The sequence below is a fragment of the Elephas maximus genome, chromosome 7 (genome assembly GCF_024166365.1).
Source record: "Elephas maximus indicus isolate mEleMax1 chromosome 7, mEleMax1 primary haplotype, whole genome shotgun sequence".
Taxonomy (NCBI): domain Eukaryota; kingdom Metazoa; phylum Chordata; class Mammalia; order Proboscidea; family Elephantidae; genus Elephas; species Elephas maximus.
In genome coordinates, this window is record NC_064825.1 from 122722399 (window position 1) to 122745782 (window position 23384).

Consider the following 23384-nt stretch of genomic DNA (forward strand, 5'->3'; position numbering starts at 1 on the left):
ACAAGATTAGACAGTGTCTTAAGGCAATCTCTTTGAGATATGAAAGAAAGCACTGAGCAGAGAGACAGGGAAAACTCATACCACCAAGAAAGAAGCACTGGGAGCAGAGCGTGTCCTTTGGACTTGGGGTTCCTGTGAGGAGGAGCTTTTAGTCCAGGTAAAGATCGATGAGAAAGACCTTCCTTTAGAGCTGACAGAAAGAGAAAGCCTCCCCCTGGAGCTGACACCCTGGATTTTGACTTACAGCCTACTAGACTGTGAGAAAATAAACTTCTCTTTGTTAAAGCCATCCACTTGTGGTATTTCTGTTACAGCAGCACTAGATAACTAAGCCAGCTACATTTTCAATAATCTTTTGTGAGATAGAGAAGAACAAGAAGTCTACTTCTAGTTCAAGACCCTCCAGGATCATTCTCTCCTCCTAACTTTCTGGTAATTTCCTTTTTACCGTTGTTATACATACATTCTATCCTCACTTATCCCAGAGTCTTAATAGGAAAAAATAAAACACAATGAAGCAAAAAAAAGAAATTAAATAAAATAAACAAAAACCAAAGGCTTATTAGAATAGGCAATAGCAATCTTGATTTCCAGCCCTGGCGCTGCTATATATTAGTTTTATGAATTCAGTTACATCACAGGCCTTTGTACATGAATTCCTTAATCTATTTAAGTGGAATGACATGAACTGCATAGAAGTATTAGGATTAGAAAATGTGTGAAAATGTTGGATAATATATCATGCTATATAAAATAGGTGTTCTACCCTAACAGACTAAGTTTCTTGAGAGAAAGCTGTTTGAGTTCCGTATTTACTCTCATGTCCTTGACATAGCAAGTCTTTGGTATATGAGTGAAAAGGGAGAAAAATGTTCTTCATGTTGTTGCTGGTCTCCCACCCAGTCTATGGGCCCAATTAGCAGTATAAGTAGCATATTCTAATAGAAAGCGAGACTTCCAAAGACTTTACAGATGGCACTGAGTGAAATGGTTGTATTTCTTACCCGTGTTGTAATTCCACAGAGAGAGATGGGATAATCAAATACAAGTTCATCTTGTCGCACTCGGGTTGCTGGACAGCCAGTCCCCAGAAATAATTCGTCAGGGCCCACTATTTCTTCTCTACGAAATAGTGCTCTTTTAGCCACAGCACGAAAATTAAAATAGCTGCATTCCACCAACACTGTTGAAGGAGGCAAAAAAATCAGTCAGCAATTCTGTTTCAATAAACAGCTTAAAACAGTGTGAGCAGGACTAGGTAACATGCAGAAGACCATCTTCAGCTAAAAGAAATGAAGCTTGGAGATTTATATAAAAATGATTCCCTTCACAGTACTATTCCCTTCTTTCTCCCTCTCTCATAGAGCCCCTCTTCCTTTCAGGTAACTCCAAAATGGCCGGAATCAACATAAAAAGAAACTGTGGTGGCCATCTCCTTGAGCCTCCTCATTTTGCCAAGGCACAGAGGTCTATGTCTTTACTGGGGCACTCAGACTAGGTAGTAAGTTCCCTACTACCTGGCATCCCTTGAAGGTAGATCCCATGCCTTAACTTTTTATGCTTGACTGTTTGCCATGTAGTGGCCCCTTGCCATCGAGTCAATTCCAACTCATGGCAACCCCAAGTGCTAGAGAGTAGAATCGCTCCATAGGGTTTCCTTGGCTGTAATCTTAATGGAAGCAGATCACCAGGACTTTCTCCCACAGTACTGCTGGGTGAGGTTTGAACCAACCTTTAAGTTAGTAGTCAAGAGCAAACCGTTTACCCCATCTACTTTTCCTTTCGATCATTTAGAACAGCTTATACATCTGTAAGATTTAAAAATCAACAACTGCTTCCTTTCAGATGATCAAGTCTCTGTGGTCTGCATGGTCTGAATATGTTACAGAAGGTTCTGCACCAGATTCTCCCCAGGTGCCAGAGAAAGATTCTGTGCAATGCAAGTGGGCGGCGGGGGGACAAGCAGTCCGAAAGCACCTCCTGCGGTTTTTCAAGGTGCATCCAGACACGTGGGCTCTGAGAATAGATTGAGGTCAATATTCATAGGATGCCGAAGGCCAGTCTATGCGTTACCCAGGTGGCTGGAGGGAAGCACTGGAATTTTAAGGAGAGGTTTGGTCAGAGTTGTATCTTAAGAAAATTTATTCAACAATGTTCTGGAGAGAGAGAGGGGCAATCAGATAAGGGACTCGAGTTAAGAATATGTGGTTAAGTAATTCAGGCTTGAAGGGGTGAAAGGATGGATGAGGTTTCAGTAGTGGAAAGAGACATGCAGAAGAACAAATGGTTGAAGGGTGACTTTCTGGCAGGGCTTCGAACTGGTTCATTCAGGTTTGAACCCCTGCTGAGAATTTGCATTTCTGACAAGTTCCCAAGCAATGGTAATGCAACTGGTTAGGGACCAATTCTGAGAACCACTAGTGGAGCAGTGGTTCTCAAAATTTATTATACATAAGAATCAGCGGATCTTGTTAAAGTATGGATTCTGATTCAGTATATCTGAGATGGAAATGCAAATTTGCAGCAGGGGTTTGAACTGGTTCAAAGCCTTGCTTTCTGGGAAATTCCAGGAGGTACAGTGGTTAACTGCTTAGCTACTAACTGAAAGGTTGGTAGTGGAAACCCACCCAGCCACTCCATGGGAAAAAGACCTGACAATTTGCTCCTGTAAAGGTTTGACAAGTCTCTACAACAACAACAAAAATCAAACCTGTTGCCATTGAGTCAATTTCAACTTACAGGACCCTATAGAACAGAGTAGGTCTGCCCCATAGGGTGTCCAAGGCTTTGGTCCTTACGGAAGCAGACCGCCACATGTTTCTCCTGGGAGTGGCTGGTGGGTTCGAACTGCCAACTTTTTGGTTAGCAGCTGAGCGCTTTAACCACTGCACCACCAGGGCTCCATCTGTAAAGATTGCAGTCTAGTAAACCCTATGGGGCAGTTCTACTCTGTAACCTGGAGTCACTATGAGTCGAAATTGACTCGATGGCACCTAACAATGACAACCAGTAGTTGTCAAGTAGGAATAGATGGGAGGAAGAGAAATCAACTCACTTGAGAACATTCAGAGAAAGTAACAGCAACATGAGTGCAACTCCTGTTCAGCAGTATTAGCTGGGCACATGGAAAGGAAAAAGCATGGGCTAATGAAAACCATTGGGCTGTTAAGTTTTGGGAGGGGAAATTCAAGCCTAAGCTCCCAGAAGCCCCATGGCTCATGGTCATTGAGAAGCTACCCCTCAAAGCACCACCAGCCAAGGTCCACTCTTATACCTGGCTCTTGCCCAGAACATGCCCAAATCAAGGAAGCAAGTAGAAGCAGCAGTCCTCCTGACTCCACAGAGGCTTTCATTATGCTAGATCTCAGGCTGAGAATACCTCAGGCACCAAGAAGTTGAGAGGAGCTGGGAAGCCTCAAGTGGTTTTATACCTGATGCCACACTCAGATGTATTCAATTAACCCAATTCAGAGACAAGAGAAAGCCTTTCACGTATTGTCAGCTTCAGCCCCTGAAGTATGACTCTTTTCTGATCACTGGGTGTAGAAAACTTCAGTGTCGGATAAAATGGGCACAACAAAGCATTATGTGGCGCCAGTAGAATGTCAGCTTGAATAGATGTTAATCCACAGGCCACCTTTTGATACTACCTGGGATGTCACAAAGCTCTTCCTTACCTAATGATGTATTTAATCATCCACTGTTGGAGCCATTTTTTTTTTTTCCGAGTTTGTGGTATATTTTCTACAAATTTGCTTGGAATGTTAATAGGGACTATACCAGCAGCAGCAGTTGTCCAATTTTATCAACCTAGGAAGGAGAGAAGCCCACAGGACCGGAAGTCTAACCTTGACAACTTCTACATTCTATAAAAATCAGCCTGGACAGAGTCCCACATTTGGTGATTCAGACCTAAAGCAAGTGATGTAGAGCCTCCCATTGGCCTTTGAATCATCACTGAAAGAATCGCTTCCTTTATACTTAAATACCAGTTGCGGGGGAGTTGACTCTGACGCATGGCGACCCCACGTGTGTCAGAGTAGAACTGCTCTCCATAGAATTTTCAATGGCTGATTTTTTGGATGTAGATCACCAGACTTTTCTTCCGAGAAGCATCTGGGTGGATTTGAACCTCCAACCTTTTGTTTAGCATCCAATAACTTAACTGTTTGCACCACCCAGGGGCTCTAAATAATATCCATAAAAGTTGTGTGTGAATTTCAGGGCCACAGAATTCATAGTTCCAAGGGAACACTCCAATACCAAATTTGACTTTGCCTTCACTCTTGGTCTTTTGATAATTGAATAAAAAAGTTACATTTTATAAAATGAACCAATAGTAAATTTATTGCATGTGTGTGCTTTCCAAAGTGGTAATTAATTACTCCTGAGTGCTTCTTCAGCTATTTTGGTATTTAAGATGGCCTACTCCAGCCTCTTGTTTCCTGAGTGGTGGTTGGCTTCCAGTCTGGGCAGATGAAGGCATTCCTGGGGTTCAGAGGGCTGTTTCTCCCTCTTTCCTTGATGTGGACTTGTGCTGGGGACTGGTCAGGTATAATATATGACTTGGAGACCAGGAATTTCTTAACAGTGCTGAAAGAGAGGTCTTTTAATGTGGATTTTAGATTCTTCCTGTAGTTTTGATCTGGTTGAATCCTAGTAACAACTAAGGATACTTGGGGTGGGGGGTGGTCTCTTTTAGATGCATACTCTTGGGATGTTATATTTCTCCTCTTGATAACTAGCCCTGAGACTAGAGAATGCACCCTAACTTGAGAGCTTCCTTCTTTCTCCAACTCCCTCCCCTCCCTCACCTTCTTTCAACTTGGAGTGCCAGCACTGGGCCAGCACAGCCACCATCTTCACACAGGCCGAGAGTTTTCAGACTGGCAGGACCCAGATGTCACCAGGAGGAGGGAAAGGCAGGAGGCCATGGAGGGGGCTCTGGACACGTGCAGATTCTAGCTCCCCACCTCCCTCCCCTCCTCCCCTCACCCTTCTCCCCATTTTTTCCCCTTCCTCTTACCTCTCTCCCCCATCTCCCATCCCTGCCCCAGTGGAGGGATCCAGTGATGGGTTTCCTCTGCGAGTGCTTTGCAGGGTAGTTGACACAAAGAATTACCACACTGGGTGACACCAACCTTAACGATGCTGCTGGGCTTGGGGCTCAAATTCGTGACTGTGGGTTGAATGTAGGGGTGTGGGGTGGGCTGGAAGGCAGAGAAGACTTCCATGGGAGGAGTTGAGGACATCAGGACTCTGCCTGTGAATTGTAACACACAGGAAGGAAGACTTACCTAGGGCTCAGCTGTCCTTCACCTTGCTATTCATAGATCCATAGTGTTTGAGAGGGAGCAGTTTCTGTCTTCTATGTAGGGTGACCAACTGTCCCAGTTTAGCCAGGACACTTGCCTGTGTAAGCACAGAAAGCCTCCTGTTCCCAGCAAACTGGGATGATTTGTCACTCTACACATAAACTTTGGCTGTCAAAGTTTCTGAAGCTGAAATTTCAGGGTTGCAGTAAGAGTTTATATGTGTTCTTATCAAGTTACCTGTTCAATAAGAACACCTGAACCTACTGTGTGAGCACTTGTAGGGATCTTAGTGTATTTGTTATGCTTTGCTTTTATGTAAGAAATATTTAAAATAGACACTATAGGAAATAATATATCCATTACCCACTATCCACCTTTATTAAATCCTTAATAATTTGCTATATTTGTTTACATTTTATTTTCTGCTAGAAGGAAAAATTTAGGTTGAGTCAAAGCCTCTGTGGCCATCCCTGAGTATTTTATGATTTTACCACAAATTTATGTATCTATAAGTATTTTTTCAGTTTAAGTTTCATTTAAACTTTTATTTCTGTTTTGTTCTACATTTTTTTTTTCTTTCTGGTTGTTGTCTGCATTATTTAGAGATTTACATGTGTAGCACTGGTTATTTTAACTACTATGTGGTATTCCACTGAATGACTATATTACACATTGTGTATAGCCTGCTATTGACAGACATTTAGAATTTTGCACTGTTTAGCTGTTACAAGTAATGTTTGCACTTGGGCATTTTTTGCGTACCTGAGAATGGAATCCTGAGGCCACAGAGTGTACAGATCTGAAATCTGGCGAGGTTTTGCTCATTTCTTCTCTAGCATGGCTGTACCAGTATACGTTCCTTTGGGAAGTAAGATAGCTCCTCTCAATTTTGCCAACATTTGGTGTTCAGGGATGTCTTTTTGGCAACTTGAATGTGACGTAATAACTCATGTATTAAAAAAAAAAGTATGCTAATTAAAAAATTTTTAATTTGCATGTAGTTGTAAGAAATAATAAGAGAGCTCAAGTGTATCCTTTATTCAGTCTCACCCAATGATAACATCTTGCAAAGCTGTGTAGCACAATATTGCACCATATATTCTAGATACTAGTCCTTTGTCAGTTATGTCATTTTCAAATATTTTCTCCCAGTCTGCAGCTTGTCTTTTCATTTTCTTGATAGGGTCTTTCACAGAGGAAAAGTTTTAAATTTTGATAAAATCCAATTTATCAGTTTTTCCTTTTATGCATTGTACTTCTAGCATTGAGTCTAAAAACGGCTAAGCCCTACATCCTAAAGATTTTCTTCTATTTTTTTTCTAAAACATTTTGTCTATAAGTCTATTACCCATTTTGAGTTCATTTTTTATATATGCTGTAAAGTTTAGGGCAGTATATATATATATATATATTGCCTGTGGATATCTGGCTGCTCCAACACCATTTTTTGAAAAGACTATTCTTCCTCTACTGCTTTTGGAACTTTATCAAAAATCACTTGGGCACATTCATTTGAATCTATTCCTGAGTTCTGTGTTCTGTTCCACTGACCCATGTGTCTGCCTTTCCGCCAATATCACACAGTCTTAATAAAGTAGCTATAGAATAAGTCTTGAAATTGGGTATACTGATTCCTCCCACTGTATTCTTCTTTTTCAAAATTGTTTTAGCTATTCTAGTTCCTTTGCCTTTCTGTGTTAATTTTAGAATAATCTTGTCTATAGCTACAAAAAAAATCTTGCTGGATTTTGATACGAATTGCATTAAACCTGTCTGTCAGTTTGGGGAGAGTTGCAGCTTTACTATGTTGAGTATTCCAATCCATGAACACAATATGTCTCTCCGCTTACTTAAATATTTAAAAATTTTTTTTTTTTGGTATGTGTTTTGTAGTTTTCAGCATACAAGCCCTGCATATACAAGTTAGATTTACACCAAAGTTTTTTTTTTTCCAGTGATTGCAAATGGCATTGTATTTTGAATTTTGATGTCTACAAGCTTTCATTGCTATTATATAGAAATACAATTGTCTTTTATATGTTGATCATATACCCTGCTATCTTGCTGAACTCACTTTTTAGTGCTTGGGCTAAAAAGTCTAGGACTTTAATTATGGATTCCTTGGGATTTTCTATGTAGATAATCATTTCATCAGCATATAGGGACAGTTTTATGTCTTCCCAGTCCATACGCCTTTTATTTCATTTTCATACTACCTTATTGTGCTAGCTAGAACTTCCAGTATAGCAGGGGTGAGGGGAGACATCCTTACCTTGCTTTCAGTCTTAGGGGGAGAGCATTCAGTCTTTTACCATTGGGTATTATGTAAGCTGCAGTGCTTGTTTTCTTTTGTTTTTATAGATACTCTTTATCAAGTTAATGAAGTTTCCCTCTTAGTGTTCTGGGAGCTTTCATCATGAATTTTATTAAATTTTTTTCTGCATCAGTTTATATCATCATGTGATTTTTCTTCTTTTGCCTGATTTGTGAATATTATACCAACCTTAAATCCCTGGAGTAAATCTCATTTGGTCCTGGTATATAATTCTTTTTATATATTGCTGAATTCTGTTTGTGTATTCCCCAGACCTGAATTTAGACTCTTGGCTTCCTTTTCTTACTTTTTTTTTTTTTTGCTGGTGGGGGTAGTAAGAGGGTATATAGTTTCCATCTGGCTAATGTATTTTCAGTAATTCCTGAGGTCTTAGGCTCCTTCCAGTATCCCAAGAGCAACTGAGAAGGTTTACCTTTAGTGAGGTCTAGATAAATGACTACTTCACCCCCTTTTCCCTCATGCCCTACCTGATCTCATGATTTCTGGGTTGTTCTAACTGCCCCCTCCTGGAATCTAGCCTAGATAGCAGATTTTATCAGAAAATTGTTCCCTTTCTCAGATAAAAACCTTACTGTCCAGATAGTCTAGGCTAGATGGGGAAGGATAAAGTACTATAATTACTCAATTTCTATAAATACTTGGTTATAATGTTTTGATAGGTTTTAAATTTCTGGACAAGTCTTTATTGCCTCATCAACCCTCAGTGCCTACTGTTGTATATCATGAAACTGTGGCTATATAAATGGAAACAAGTCTTGCTTAGAGGAGCTTCCTGTGAACGGGGGAGATATAACAGGCTCTATAGTTCTCAGTATAAATGCTGCAATATAGCTATATTCTTCTGATGCCACTTTAGTGAATCCATATCTAAAAAGAAGACTTTGGAGAGTTGGATCATAAGATATTATTTTGTATTGTTTTTTTCCCATATGGATTTGCTAAAGCGGCTCTTCCAAGGATGGGTGTATATATGGGTATTTTCAGGGAGAAAGGCAAGAATATGGAGATAATCTTTTATAATTTAATCTTTTATAGACATGTTTTACTTGAGTAGAGGTATGACCTCTTCATTGTGTTAACTGGCTATGCTGAAATTTTCTGAGCCGATGCATGTAATAGCAACACCAATGAAAATTTCTTTTTTCTCTCTCTTAGCTATTCAAGTACAATGCACCAACTCTTGGTTCTATGCCAGGATTAAACCCACGATATTTCACAATATTTATATGGCACCTGATGAAGCATTTTTAGGAGATTACTGTGCTGTAACCCGTTTTGAACCAGAAGTTTTCTATGAGTTTCTCTACCATCTTCATGACTGTGGCATCATTATTAAAGTAAGAGGAATGACTTATTTTAGTTAAAACCTGAGTGTCTTACGGTTCCTTCAATGGGCCCACAAGCCAGAAGTTGTTAATTTTCTATTCGTATTATGGTTATACTGATTTCTCTACCAGTCATATTCAGGACAGAGGATGTTAAGAAAGGAGATGCTGAATACTTTTTCTCTTATTGGGCAGAAACAAGACAGAGTTTCTAACGTGTACCTAGTAGATATAAAGCTCAAACAATGATGGAGCAGGCTGGAGAGCTGACAGGCTTGAAAGGAGAAAAGCTTTTGCCACACATAATTTACCAAGCAGTCTCACAAATTTCTTATACATTATAATTCATGAAATTTGGTCAGCTGCGACCAGAAGGGAGTAATACCAGTCAAACATAAGAAGGCTTTTCAAAGTAAATGTTTAACACTCTACCAGCCCCAAGCCCCACTTACCAGGAATTTTCATGTGCCTTATTGGGCACACTCATAGGTCAATCATGCATACCATTGCTGAAAGTATAATTGGGGTTTTGGTTTGATTAAAAAAAATTTTTAGCAGTCAATGATACCTTGCTATAACATAACTTATTATTTTGCTCACTATTCCAAATAACGGGAGCCCTGGTGGCGCAGTGATTAAGAGTTCAGACTGCTAACCAAAAGGTCGGCAGTTCGAATCTACCAGCTGCTCCTTGGAATCCCTATGGTGCAGTTCTACTCTGTTCTGTAGGGGCCGCTATGAGCTAGAATAGATTCGATTCGATGGCAATGGGTATTCCAAATAAAATGTTAAGAAAAATAACAACTTTGTTAGGTCTAGATGAATGTCACAGTTTGGATTCCATGGGAAATAAACTTAGAGATGGGCTTTACATGTTGTTGTTATGTACCGTCGGGCCTGACTCATAGTCGCCCCATATAACAGACAGTAGCCTTTCTCCTGCAAAGCAAACTGCCAACCTTTTGGTTAGCAGCCAAGTGCTTAACCACTTGCACCACCAGGGCTCCTTGGATTTTTGCATACAAGGTGTTTTTTAAGAAGTGTCTTTGGGGGTAACACCTGTGAAAGAAAAGAGAAAGGAGAGTGGGCAAAAGGAGATGTTGAGCTGTGTTCCAAGCCCAAAGACAGCTTTGGATGACGCTGCAGGGAGCTTTACATTCCCACCTGGGTCATCCATTGGAAGTGGGCCACCCCAGGAAAAAGGTGTGATCTTGGGTAAGGCAGCTGTCTGCAGCTGAGACAGTCCCCATGGGCTGAGAGCTGAAGGCTGTTTGCTGACAGCACTTCCATCAGCTGGGGCAGCAAACCCTTTTCTGGGGAATGTGGGCAGTATGTCATAGGGTTCATCACAACAGGTATTAGGGGAGCATCATCAACTTCAATACAGATTGGGGAAAAAAGCAGGGGAGATATCCATATATTAACTGAAACAGTCTGTAGGTAGTTGTAATAGGTAAATTCCATTTTATCTATGCTTATGATAAAATCCCCAGTGATCTAAGAAGGAAGATGATCTATCTGAAGAAAATAAACACATATTTAAAATCTTATGATCGATATGAGTATCTCTGATTCATCTTATCCTGCTGTGGAATAAAGGACTATGGCCTCTATTGAGAATCATGTGCTAAACATTCTTAGGAAAACTTTTTACTATTGATTGTCTTATTTTAACTCTTTTCCCTCTGGAAACAGCTACTCATCTTTTTAGGCATTTACTATATATGCTGACAAACAGCCAGAATGTACCTTAGCAGTGAGGATGGAGAGACTTTGTCTCATGTACTTTGGACATGTGATCAGGAGGGACCAGTCCCTGGAGAAGGACATCATGCTTGGCAAAGTAGAAGGTCAGCGAAAAAGAGGAAGACCCTCAATCAGATGGATGGATGCAGTGGCTGAAACAGTGAACTCAAACAGAGCAATGGTTGTGAGGATGGCACAGGACTAGGCAGTGTTTCCTTCTGTTGTACATAGGGTTACTATGAGTCGGAACTGACTTGATAGCACCTAACAACAACGGCATATGCTGACAACTTCATCAGTATTGCTCCTTATCACCATGATTATGGTTATATATATATATATATAAATTAGAAATCAACAAACAGGCTTAGTCGTTTAAACAAAATTCCCAAGAATACTTGATGAATAGAGGCAGCTTCCAGATTCCAACCGAGGTTTATATGAGCTCAAGGCTCACAGTCTCTACACTATGCATTACTCTGTCTACAAATTTATTTCTCAAAAGGAGGTATAAACAGACACTCCTTTGAATATGAATCACAAAGATCTTTCTTCTTCCAGCTAACACACATTGCTTGCCTTTTATGTACAAGCATCATGTCAGATTTTAGTCATCCATCCATCCATTCAATTAGAAAATGGCCCTTCTTGAGAATGGATGCTGCTTATATTCATGTTAGAATGTGACCAGTTTTAGAGATCTTGGAGGATCTACAAATTCCTATGCAGATGCCTTTAAACTTCCTGAGACACTTGAGACAAACATTTGTTTAAAAGCTGTTTTTTGTCTCCTCAGATTCTCCAAGAGACTCTTCTGCTTAAAACTAAAATCATGTACGTCTCAAAACTCTCCAACAACCAAGCTGAAATGCCCTTGTCCTGTGTTGTTCGCCAGTGAGTACAGTATGTCAGACTCCTGTTCCAATTCCCAGCTTCATCTTTACCTTCCAGATAAGAAATCCAAATCTGAAAGGTTAAATGGCACAACCAAGAGTAAGGGGTGGACATCCAATCCTAATGAAAAAACAAATCTCTTGATCCCTGGCCCTGTATCCTTCAAAAGTTATTACAATTGTCTCCTAGAATATAAGAATACTGTTGTTGTTAGTTGCTGAAAAATTGATTCTAACCCATGGTGACTCCATGTGTGTCAGAATAGAACTGTACTCCACAGGGTTTTCAAGGCTGTGATCTTTCAAAAGCATATTGCCAGGCCTGTCCTCTGAGATGCCTCTGGCTGTGTTCATACTGCCGGTCTTTTGGCTAGTTGTTGATCTCAACCGTGTGCACCACCAAGGGACTTGGAATCCTGAAGAATGGGATGATGATGATGATGATTCAGTTTTTGATACAAATGTCAAGGTCACCAAAAACCTGATAGATCTTAGCCAGCTAAATTGGATTATTTTAGGTTTAAGTTAGAGCTCACATTCAAGATTCCTGAAAGAAATAAGGGACAAGGCTCAGTGAAACATCAGCTCAGCAGGGAGTCAAGCTGTGGTGACAGAGGGAACAGAATCCACAAGTTAAGAGACGATCTCTTTTTCTACGCTATTAGTTGATCCTTTTGAGAAAGTCTAAGAGATTTAGCTCAATAACAACTTTCATCAAGCCTTAGTAAAATTCTAATATACTTGGTAGGACTTTGTTTAGGAATTTTTCCATTAGCGTTTTTTTTTTTTTTTTTTTTTTGTTAAAACCTTGAGCTGAGACTTCTTTTTCCCAGTGGTTACAGAAGAGGCACATCACACGGTGCTCTTCCCAGAGACCGCAGTGGTGGTGATGATGACGATAATGGCAACTAACATATTACTCGCTTACAATATTCCTGTACTGTTCCAAGTGCTTTCTTTGTATGAAGGTATTTGTTCCTCATGACAGCTGAACGAGGTAGATGTTATTATGCCAATTTACAGATGAAGAAATTCAGGCACAGAGTAATTACTTGCCCAAGATCATTTGTTGGCAGATAGTAGAACCAGGAAGCAAAGAATCCAAAAGTTTGGAGGTTCTACAAAGTGCTAAGTCACGCTCCTTAGCATCACAAATACTGCCTTTGATGTTCTTCAAAACAAAACAAAACAAAACAGATATCAATACATCTACCAGTAATAGGGATTTTTTTTTACCAGTAATAGGGATTTGGCCTCAAGCTCATCTTGTGAACATTAAGGTCTGAATAGATCTTAAGCCCCATGTGATACTTCTGTATTTTCTCTCTTTTTTTTATTTTCTATCTTTTTTTTTTTTTTTATCATTTTAGTCATAACCCTTTTTTCAGTGAAGTTGTAGTAAGAGATGCTGACACCTACTTTGGTGATGGATGGAATATACAAGTGAGAATACGAGTTGAAAGTGCAGGCCAAAGAGGAGACACAGTATTTGCTTCTGCAGCGTGCCCATGGTAAGGACAATCAGAACTGGTATTTTAAGATTTTGCCAGGCATATCCTAGATAAGAACCAATACAGTTTGACAATGAAGCATCATGTATTTGTAATAAGGTGCGTTGTGCTTAAAGAGCTTCCATTCAGGAATGACAAATTCATGCATTCCTCTGTTTGTTGACGGTATTATTGGTCTTGGTGGTCTCATTAATTTGTCATAAACTGGCAGGAATCCCATATAAAGAGGAGTTGTCCCTCTTGGGTATCATATGAAATTCCATGATCAGTGCTAAGGAGAAACACCATCAAATTCAGTATCAATGAAGTTTTGAATCCTAAGGAACAATGAGCGTCAATCCTAAGCCTACAAAGTGTGGTGGCTTAGATGTGCTGGTGAAATAAAGTTGGAAGCATTGTAAAGCTTGGTTACAACTTCTTCCAGGAAGTACCAAATGCTTATAAGACAGTATGGTTCTTCGTTCTTGAGTCACATATGAAGAGATAGTATGAAAAAAAATCCTAATGTATGTTAATCTTCGGATATAAATGAAGGGATAAACCCATTGCAGTCAAGTTGATTCTGACTCAAAGCAACCCTATAGGACAGAGAGAACCACCCCATAGAGTTTCCAAGGAGTGTCTGGTGGATTCAAACTGCTGACCTTTTGGTTGGCAGTTGAGCTCTTATCCCTTGTGCCACCAGGGCTCCTAAAGAAGGGATAGAGCTATGTTTTAGAGAGAGTAACTAGGATAGTTCTGACGAACTTCATATCTTAAAGAGGCAAAAGTATCACTTGCTTGTACATGTATTGCATTTTAATCATTGTACACCTAAGAATATGGTCTCCAGGACAGAATGTTTCTTTTCTCAAATTCTTGCCCCCAACCTCCAACCTATCCCCCCACATCCACATACACTGCTTTGCTTATGAAAAATGGGCTCTTAGAAATGTGTTTACATTGAGACCTATTTTCGACTCTTTCATTTCAGGGAGAATATGAACATTACATTCCTTTGTTTATCAAATGATGTACCTTTTCTGTGAGAGAAGAGATTGAGTTTTCCATTCCTGTGCTCAGCGGCAACTTGGAGTCTCTGATGGGGTGGCTGCTCAGGGCTGAGGACTTGTGGTATTTTGTAGAAACCTAAGAAACTGGCAAAGACCTAATGATACCCCACATCTCTTCCATTTAAAAATAATTTAAAATTTTCAATAAAAAATGGTGCCTTGCCTTCTTATATAGTGAAACCTGTGAGAGCTGGAATTTGATGGGACTGCCTTGTTTTTCTGGGTCTTGCAAGTTTTCCTCATAAACACCCAGTGAGTGTTTTCCCTCTCTGACAGCTTTCTGTCTTTCACATTTTCCAGCTTTTGCAGGTTTTACTGTATTCTCTTTTTAAAGAGGGGCTGCCCCTGCTTTTAACTTTGTGAAGTCTCACGTATGAATAAAGTGTGTTTTATTATGTGGCTATATCGAATTATTGAAGGACTGACTTGCATGTCATTTTAAGTTTTAATGCTCAATATGAAGAGGTGTTTAAGAGCAAATTTGCGAACTCTGCTCAATGCGTGATTCATGCCCTTCAGCTAAGGCTTAGTCATAGTTGTATCTGGTAATAATGCATATACTTTCATTCTATAAACTCTGTGCTCTCATGGAGTTCACATTTTAGTTGGAGGAGACAGAGTATATACAAAACAAAAATAAGTTCTATAATTTTGGAAAAGAGGGAAAGCAGCCTTTTTTGTGGCCTTCTGACCCGCACGTGAACTGCCTACTCAGAAGCTTTGAGCCTGGAACATTCCCTGATAATGGGGGCTAGGAACTGAGCTTCCCTCTGCCCCAGTTTCTTCTTATCAGAGAAGCTCCTTCCCTGTTCTGGGTACACAGTCTGCTTACTGCTTAACTGTGTATCATATGGGACCTGGCCAACCCTATTCCTATATCTATTCTCAGCAAGGAGAGGACAGAGCCCCTTCTCTGAACATGAGGGATGTGTGTAGACTATTACCCCTGTGTTGGCTGCTAAGGGGAATGGGGAATGACCCACTGGCCATGAGGGACGATGCCCACTATTGAAGCTGATCTTGTTGTGTCTCCTCTATGTGAGTAAAGGATTATCCCATCCAACGCCTGTGTATAAGTTGCATCTTTCTTGGCAACCTGAGACCTTGGCTTGACATGTACCATGCCAGGATGGGAAACGCTGCTAAGTTTAAAAAAAAAAAAAAAAAGGCAGAGATTGGAAGTACTCAGGTAGAGGTTGGATTTTAAATATGGCTACAGGTAAGGATAAAGTAATGACTAAGTAAAGACATGAAGGAAGTAAGGGAGCGAGCTGCACAGGTCACCAAGGGAGGGTTATTTCAGAGTATGGAAACAGTTGATATAAAGTCTCTGAGGGGGACAACATGCCCTAAAACTGTTCATGGATCAAGATGACCCATGTATTTGGAGGGGAGAGTGGTAAGAAAAGAAGGTAAAAAAATAAAATGGGAGTGAAGTTGTAGATCATAACGATTTCCCAAAAGTGATGTGACAGCCTTGGCTTTTATTTGAAACAAGATGTGGAGCCATTGCAAAGTTTCAAATAGAGGAGCAACATGATGGACATGCGCTTTTAACAGGATTACTCCAGCTGCTCTGTGGAGAATAGACACAAGAGGGGCAAGGGCAGAAGTAGGGAGACTGTTTAGATCATTTATCCAGGTGAGAAGTCATTACGTATGAAGCCAGTGGCTCTTCTCCAGGGGTAATTTTATCTTCCAGAGGATGTGTCTGGAGATACTTTTGTTTGTCACAACCACTGGGAGTAGGCGATAGAGGCAAGGAATGCTGCTAAATATTCTAGAGTATACAAAACAGCCCCACAACAACAACAAAAAAATTATCTGGCCCCAAATGTTTATAGTGCTGAGGTTGAGAAACTCTGGGTTAGATGTAGCAGTGGAATTGGTAGGAAGTGGTTAGATTTTGGATATATTTTGAATGTACAGTGAGAAAGATTTATAGACAGTTGTACATGGGGTATGAGAAAGAGAAACTACAATTTTTATCCTGAGCTACTAGAAAGTAAGAAATGCTAGTTTAGGAACTCTGTTTTGAGATGCCTATTAGATCTCCAAGAGAAGATAGCAAGTGAGTAATTGAGTATATGGGTCTGGAGATCATAAGAAAGGTCCAGGCCAAATATAGAAAATTTGGTCTTATCAGCAAAAGTAATACTTAAAACCAATAAGACTGAATGAGTTAAAAGCAATAGAGATGAAAAAGGAGAGAATTGGTCTAAGGCTCGACCAGTGTTGGTATTTTCAATGTTAAATAGATGAGAAGAGGAAAAGCCTACAAATGAGCCAAAGAAAAGTCAGTAGAATAGACTGGAAGTAGAACCAGGACAAAATGAGTTCCCAGAAACTAAGTAGGGGGAGCCATAGACCACATGAATTGTTGCTGAAAGGTTAAGTAGGATGAGGACTAAGAATTAATCATGAGTCTGACAATGTGGAGGGCATTTTTTTGGTTTCGGTGGAGAGGTATAGGTGAAAGTCTGTTGGATCAGGTTTAGGAGAACCTGAAAAAGTTGCTTTTCCTAGGAGTCTGGCTGTAAATAGATGCATAGAAATGGGGTAGTTTGCAGGAGAAAGTGAAGATGGGATCAAGTATACAAGTAGAGGGAATAAAGTGGATTGATGAAATGCTGAATGTAAAGAGTGTTGCCAGTGAAAGTTAATATACATCAGGAAGTCAGGCGGAGTCTCCTAGAGCTGCTCAAGTTACCACTATGATGACTGATATCCTAAAGCAAAACAAAAACAAGAACATGCAGTGAGAAGTGCAAACAATTCCTGCCCTGTCACTACCATAGACCTAAAAGAAGACACAGATTTCTGGGCACACCTAATTTTAAGGTCTTACTTTGCCTCCAATGTTAGAACCCATGTGATCGGTAGAGGATTAGATTTTAGGAAATTGGACTGAGTATATGGTCAGGCCTGAGAAGTGGGCTATCAGTTCACGGTGGGCTATCAAGTCATGTGAGGCAGCCCAGCCTCTTCTTCTTTTCTGGTTCCTGAGAGGTGGTTGATTTGGATCCAGTATCACAAAGGCACCCTTGAAGTTAGTTCTGGGGCATCTCCTTGTTCCTTTGACTTTGGGAAAAAGACAACAAGGTTAGAGAAATTATACAAAAAGTATAAGGAAGTTTTTGTTGACATCTTGGAATGCTGCCATACTCAATTCATGTGTTAAATGAACGAACTGGATTCTTGCTTGATTTTTCTCATTCTTATTACTATGAATGTATACTAAATAGGGGGTAACTAAGAAGTTAAACTTGGACTTGACTTGGGACCAGACATTTCACTTTCATCAGCTAATATGCTGAGTTCAAAATGATGTTATTTTTACTTTTCTAAAATACTGATAAATATCAAGTATTTTCTCCTGACCTCAAGTCTACCTTTGCTCTTCTGCCAGGTCTCTTCTCCACATTTAAACCCTCACAGCAGAACAATTTTCAGCAGATCTTGCACTGGTTTATAGGGCACTAATCATCTAATCCTCATCCAGATGCTTTCCCTAAATTAATTTTCTTAGGGTGTGCATCCAAGCTACTGCTGGAGAAAGTCTAAATTCAGCATTATATCAAGAGGCCTGTAAAACTTGAATGAAACAGACTTTTCCAATTTTACCTACATGTCTTCTTGGATGTAGTAGATCAGGAAATGACAACTCAGGTTTGATACTGAGCAAAGCAACTAGAAATAAGTAACTGTTAAAACCAAAAAACCCAAACCCATTTCTGTCAGGTTGATTCTGACTCGTAGCGATGCTATAGGTCAGGGTAGAACTGCCTCATAGGGTTTCCAAGACTGTAAATCTTTTCTTCTACGGAGCAACTGGTGGATTTGAACCTCCGAGCACTTAACCACTGCACCACCAGGGCTCTTTATGTAATTGTTAGATGATCACCCAAACAAAACTCGATGCTATCAAGTTGATTCCAACTCAGAGAGTCCTTACAGGATAGAGTAGAACTACCCCATAGGGTTTCCTAGGCTAATCTTTATGGAAGCCTGTCACATCTTTCTCCCACGTAGCGGCTAGTGGGTTGGAATCTCCAACCTTTGGGTTAGCAGCCGAGCACTTAACCACTACACCACCAGGGCATATCCTAAATATAATTGTAGGAAGTTGAGTGACATCTACTTAAGTTTGGCAGGGGGGTCGAATTGCCAACCTTGTTTACATGTTTGTCCACAGTACGGGTTTGGCTGACAAGACTCTTGAGGCTATTGTTCTGAGATAATTTATAGTAGAGCTGTGTGAGTACATTTGGAATAATCCAATTTAGACTTTGGTGTTATTAGTTATGTCTGTCAGAACTTTGGTGATGATTTGCTTTTGCTTTAGATTTAATTTTTTTAAGCTGATAAGATTTTGTTGTTACGATCACTTTTCCTCTGTGTATGTTAGTGGCAGTGGGTGGCACTCATGAGATAGATGAGGTTGAAAGATTTTTAGAATTAGCTGATACCTGTTCCAGGGATGCCACAAATTTAAGTACCGTGTGACTGTGGTGTGTTTTGGACCCGAATCCTTGAGAGCTGTTGTGGATGGAATTGTGTCCCCCAAAAATGTGTGTCAACTTGGCTAGTCCATGATTTCCAGTATTGTGTGGTGATCCACCATTTTGTCATCTGATGGGATTTTCCTGTGTGTTGTAAATCTTGCCTCTATGATGTTAATGAAGTGGCATTAGTGGCAGTTATGTTAATGAGGCAGGGCTCAATCTACAAGATTAGGTTGTGTCTTAAGTCAATCTCTTTTGAGATCTAAAAGAGAGAATCAAACAGAGAGACAGGGGGACCTCCTACCACCAAGAAAGTTGTATCAGGAGCAGAGTGTGTCCTTTGGACCCAGGGTTCCTCCCCGGAGAAGCTCCTAGACCAGGGGAAGATTGATGACAAGAACCTTCCTCCAGAGCCAGCAGAGAGAAAGCCTTGCCCTGGATCTGGCACCCTGAATTTGGACTTCTAGCCTCCTAGACTTTGAGAGAACAAATTTCTCTTCATTAAAGCCATCCACTTGTATTTCTTATATAGCAGCACTAGATGACTAAGACAGGCTCCTATATTATATTTGCTGTGCCAGGTTTAATAGCTCACTCATTTCTAAAAGCAGGCTTTCTACCTGTATATTTACTTTCACCTGAAATGGCCATTTTAGGGACTTTGAAAGCGTTCTTGATTCCTATAAAAATTGATTTAAGTGTCATATGATTGGTACATCTAGTTAAAATTTATTTTTGTACCCTTAAGTTCCTATAGGGAATGTTATTTTTAGAAATCTGCTAACATTTTTCTCAAGAACATCACAAAAAACAAGTATGGATGCCTCTCTGTTGTGTTGTTTCTGTGGGTGTCAGGAAAGTCAAATCCTTGTCATACCCTGTAACCTTGTCTAGCCATCCAAGGTACTTGTGTTCAGAGAAAATATTTGAAAATGTCATCCTGGGCATCTGTCTCCAACAATAATGCCAACTTCTGTTTTAAAATCTTCCTTATACATTTTTATTGGCTCTTCAACCATTTACCTTCCAACCCTGACTAGGGCTTGACTCTTTTGATTCCTGTGTTGTTTAGTACAACAAAAAATTACCTCTGTAAATATCAGATGTTTACTATCCTAAAACAAATGTTCTGTTTTTGTTGTTAGGTGATATTGAGTTGATTCTGATTCATAGCGACCCCATGTGACAGAGTAGAATTGCCGCTTAGGGTTTTCTAGGCTGTAGTCTTTACGGGAGCAGATTACCAGGTCTTTCTCCCATGGAGCCACTGGCACAAATGGGAAGATCTTTATTCATGAACTTCTAATGTTTTCTAACATACTATTGTCTATATCGGATAAACTTCATAGTTTAATTAATATCTATATTCCATTTATAAGTTTTATATTCCATTTTGTCTCCATGTTAGGATTGACAAGTGGGTCTGCAAGAAGAAGAAGAAGAAGAAATAAAGCTTTGTGAAGATGAACTTTACTAGCGGGACAGTTGTTTTATATGCCTTCAGGACCATAAAATGAAACTCTTACAGAGTATTTGGTACTTTTGGTAACTAACTCTTTCGATAGGTCTAATTATATTGAACTCTTATATTCTAATCATTGTGTTAATCAAGTTATAACATATTGGATGTACCTGGGAAGTTGTTCTTTTTTTTTTTTTAAATATATTTATAGTGCTTTAAGTGAAAGTTTACAAATCAAGTCAGTCTCTCATACGACAACTTATATATACCTTGTTACATAACCTCTAGATGCTGTCCTCCTAATGTGACAGCACACTCCTCCTCTCCACCCTGTATTCCCCATGTCCATTCAGGCAGCTCCTGTCCCCCTCTGCCTTCTCATCTTGCCTCTAGACAGGAGCTGCCCACACAGTCTCATGTGTTTACTTGAGCCTGGGAAAGTGTTCTTGAAGCAACTTTTCCATAAAGATTTTTTTTTTTATAACTTTTATTAAGCGTCAAGTGAACGTTTACAAATCCAGTCTGTCACATATAAGTTTACATACATCTCACTCCCTACACCCACTTGCTCTCCCCCTCTTGAGTCAGCCCTTTCAGTCTCTCCTTTCTTGACAATTTTGCCGGCTTCCCTCTCTCTCTATCATCCCATCCGCCCTCCAGACAAGAGTTGCCAACACAATCTCAAGTGTCCACCTGATATAATTAGCTCACTCTTCATCAGCGTCTCTCTCCCACCCGCTGACCAGTCCCTTTCATGTCTGATGAGTTGTCTTCGGGGATGGTTCCTGTCCTGTGCCAACAGAAGGTCTGGGGAGCATGGCCGCCGGGATTCCTCTAGTCTCAGTCAGACCATTAAGTTTGTCCATAAAGATTTTAAGGCTTAAATTTTACAGTAAGTGTCTGTTGTGATATCAGAATAGCAGTAAGTCACAGTGGCCCTCTCACTTAAAAACTGAAAAAGATCTACTATTTACCAGAGAATAGTACCAATAGCTTAGCCTCAAGTCCAGTACAATTACACTAGGCCCTAAATTTATCTTTAAACTCATATTTTATCTTTTGTTCTATTTCTCATTTGTTCTCTTTTCCTCTTTAGGCGGGCCTGCATTAGGAGACTTTAAAACAAGTGACAACAAACATGCCAGTGTCAAGTTACACCTTAATGCTTAAAAGAGATTGTCCTTGTCAATTCATCAAGATGGTTGAAGTCAAGGTATTTAGAATATCAGTTTCTTAGTATTGTTCACCCCCACGTATCTGTCCGTTTGTCATACTGTGGGGGCTTGTGTGTTGCTATGATGTTGGAAGCTATGCCACCAGTATTCAAATGCCCGCAGGGTCACCCATGGTGGACAAGTTTCAGCTGAGCTTCCAGACTAAGACAGACTAGGAAGATGGACCTGGCAGTCTACTTCTGAAAAGAATTGGCCAGTGAAAACCTTCTGAATAGCAGAAGAACATTGTTTGATATAGTGCCGGAAGATGAGCCCCTTAGGTTGGAAGGCACTCAAAAGATGACTGGGGAAGAACTGCCTCCTCAAAGTAGAGTTGAACTTAATGACATGGATGGAGTCAAGCTTTCTGGACCTTCATTTGCTGATGTGGCATGACTTAAAATGAAAAGAAACAGCTGTAAACATCATTAATAATCAGAAAGTGGAATGTATGAAGTATGAATCTAGGAAAATTGGAAGTCGTCAAAAATGAAATAGAATGCATAAACATCAATATCCTAGACATTAATGAGCTAAAATAGATTGGGATTGGCCATTTTGAGTCGGGTAATCATATGGTCTACTATGCAGGGAATGACAACTTGAAGAGGAATGGCATTGCATTCATTGTCAAAAAGAACATTTCAAGATCTGTCCTGAAGTATAACGCTGTCGATGATAGGATAATATTCATACACCCACAAGGAAGACCAGTTAATACAAGTATTTTTCAAATTTATGGACCAACCACTAAGCCAAAGATGGAGAAATTGAAGATTTTTACCAACTTCTGCAGTCTGAAATTGCCTGAATATGCAATCAGGATGCATTGATAATTACTGGTGATTGGAATGTAAAAGTTGGAAACGAAGAAGGATCAGTAGTTAGAAAATATGGCCTTGGTGATAGAAAGATGCTGGAGATTGCATGATTGAATTTTGCAAGACCAATGATTGCTTCATTGCAAATACCTTTTTTCAACAACATAAATGGTGACTATACATGTGGACCTTGCCAGATGGTATACACAGGAATCAAATAGACTACATCTGTGGGAAGAGAAAATGGAAAAGCTCAGTATCATCCGTCAGAACAAGGCCAGGAGCTGACTGCGGAACAGACCATCAGTTGCTCACATGCAAATTCAAGTTGAAAGTGAAGGAAATTAGAACAAGTTGACGAGAGCCAAAGTATGACCTTGAATGTATTCCTCCTGAATTTAGAGACTATCTCAAGAATAGATTTGATGCGTATCATGGATTGAATTATGTCCCCCCCCCCCAAAAAAAAATATATCAATTTGCCTGGGCCATGATTCCTGGTATTGTGTGATTTTCCTATATATTGTAAATCCTGCCTCTGATATTAATAAGGGAGGATGGACAACAGTTGCATTGGTGAGGCAAGACTCAGTCTACAAGGTTGGATTGTATATTGAGGCAATCTCTTGAAATATAAAAGAAAGACGTGAGCAGAGAGACAGAGGGACCTCATACCACCAAGAAAGCAGTGCCAGGAGCAGAGCATGTCCTTTGGACCCAGGATCCCTGTGTGGAGAAGCTCCTAGTCCAGGGGAACATTGATGAGAAGGCTGACAGAGAAAGCCTTGCCCTGGAGCTGATGCCCTGAATTTGGACTTTTAGCCTACTTTACTGTGAAGAAATAAATTTCTCTTTGTTAAAGCCATCTACTTGTACTATTTTGTTGTAGTAGCACTAGATGACCAAGACAGAATTTGGTACCAGCAGGAGTGGGGTATTGCTCTAACATACCTAAAATGTGGAAGCAGTATTGAAACTGTGAATGACAGAGAAACAGCAGTGATAGAGGGCCAGCAGCAGCAGAAAACCTGCAGAGACAGAGAACTAGCAGCAGCAGAACCAGGAAACTAGCACCTGACAGGGCTAGAGCCAACCCATGGAGCAAGAAAGATGAGTACCTGAGTGCAGGAGGCTTCCTGGTGAAGCAGGATGCCTCCAGTCACTTATTGGGGGAGATAACAGAGCTTTGGAACACTTGTCCCAGC

The 23384-nt window shown here is 40.1% G+C and overlaps 1 protein-coding gene across 1 annotated transcript; it reads left to right on the top strand.

Moving 5' to 3' along the window:
* The first annotated feature begins 4476 nt into the window (after positions 1-4476).
* OOSP1 (oocyte secreted protein 1) lies at positions 4477-20133 on the top strand. The gene is made up of 5 exons (XM_049891833.1): positions 4477-4552; positions 8806-8987; positions 11518-11615; positions 12985-13125; positions 20091-20133. Exons 1-5 carry the CDS (start codon positions 4477-4479, stop codon positions 20131-20133), a joined length of 540 nt encoding a protein of 179 aa, XP_049747790.1.
* The last annotated feature ends 3251 nt before the right edge of the window (positions 20134-23384 follow it).

What these genes read in the sequence shown, in the direction of transcription:
- OOSP1 (XM_049891833.1), top strand. Translation starts at nt 4,477, where the DNA reads ATGAAGGCATTCCTGGGGTTCAGAGGGCTGTTTCTCCCTCTTTCCTTG. An exon ending in ACTGTGGCATCATTATTAAA is followed by an intron (nt 8,988 to 11,517) that starts GTAAGAGGAATG and finishes TTGTCTCCTCAG; the next exon opens with ATTCTCCAAGAGACTCTTCT. An exon ending in TTGTCCTGTGTTGTTCGCCA is followed by an intron (nt 11,616 to 12,984) that starts GTGAGTACAGTA and finishes TTATCATTTTAG; the next exon opens with TCATAACCCTTTTTTCAGTG.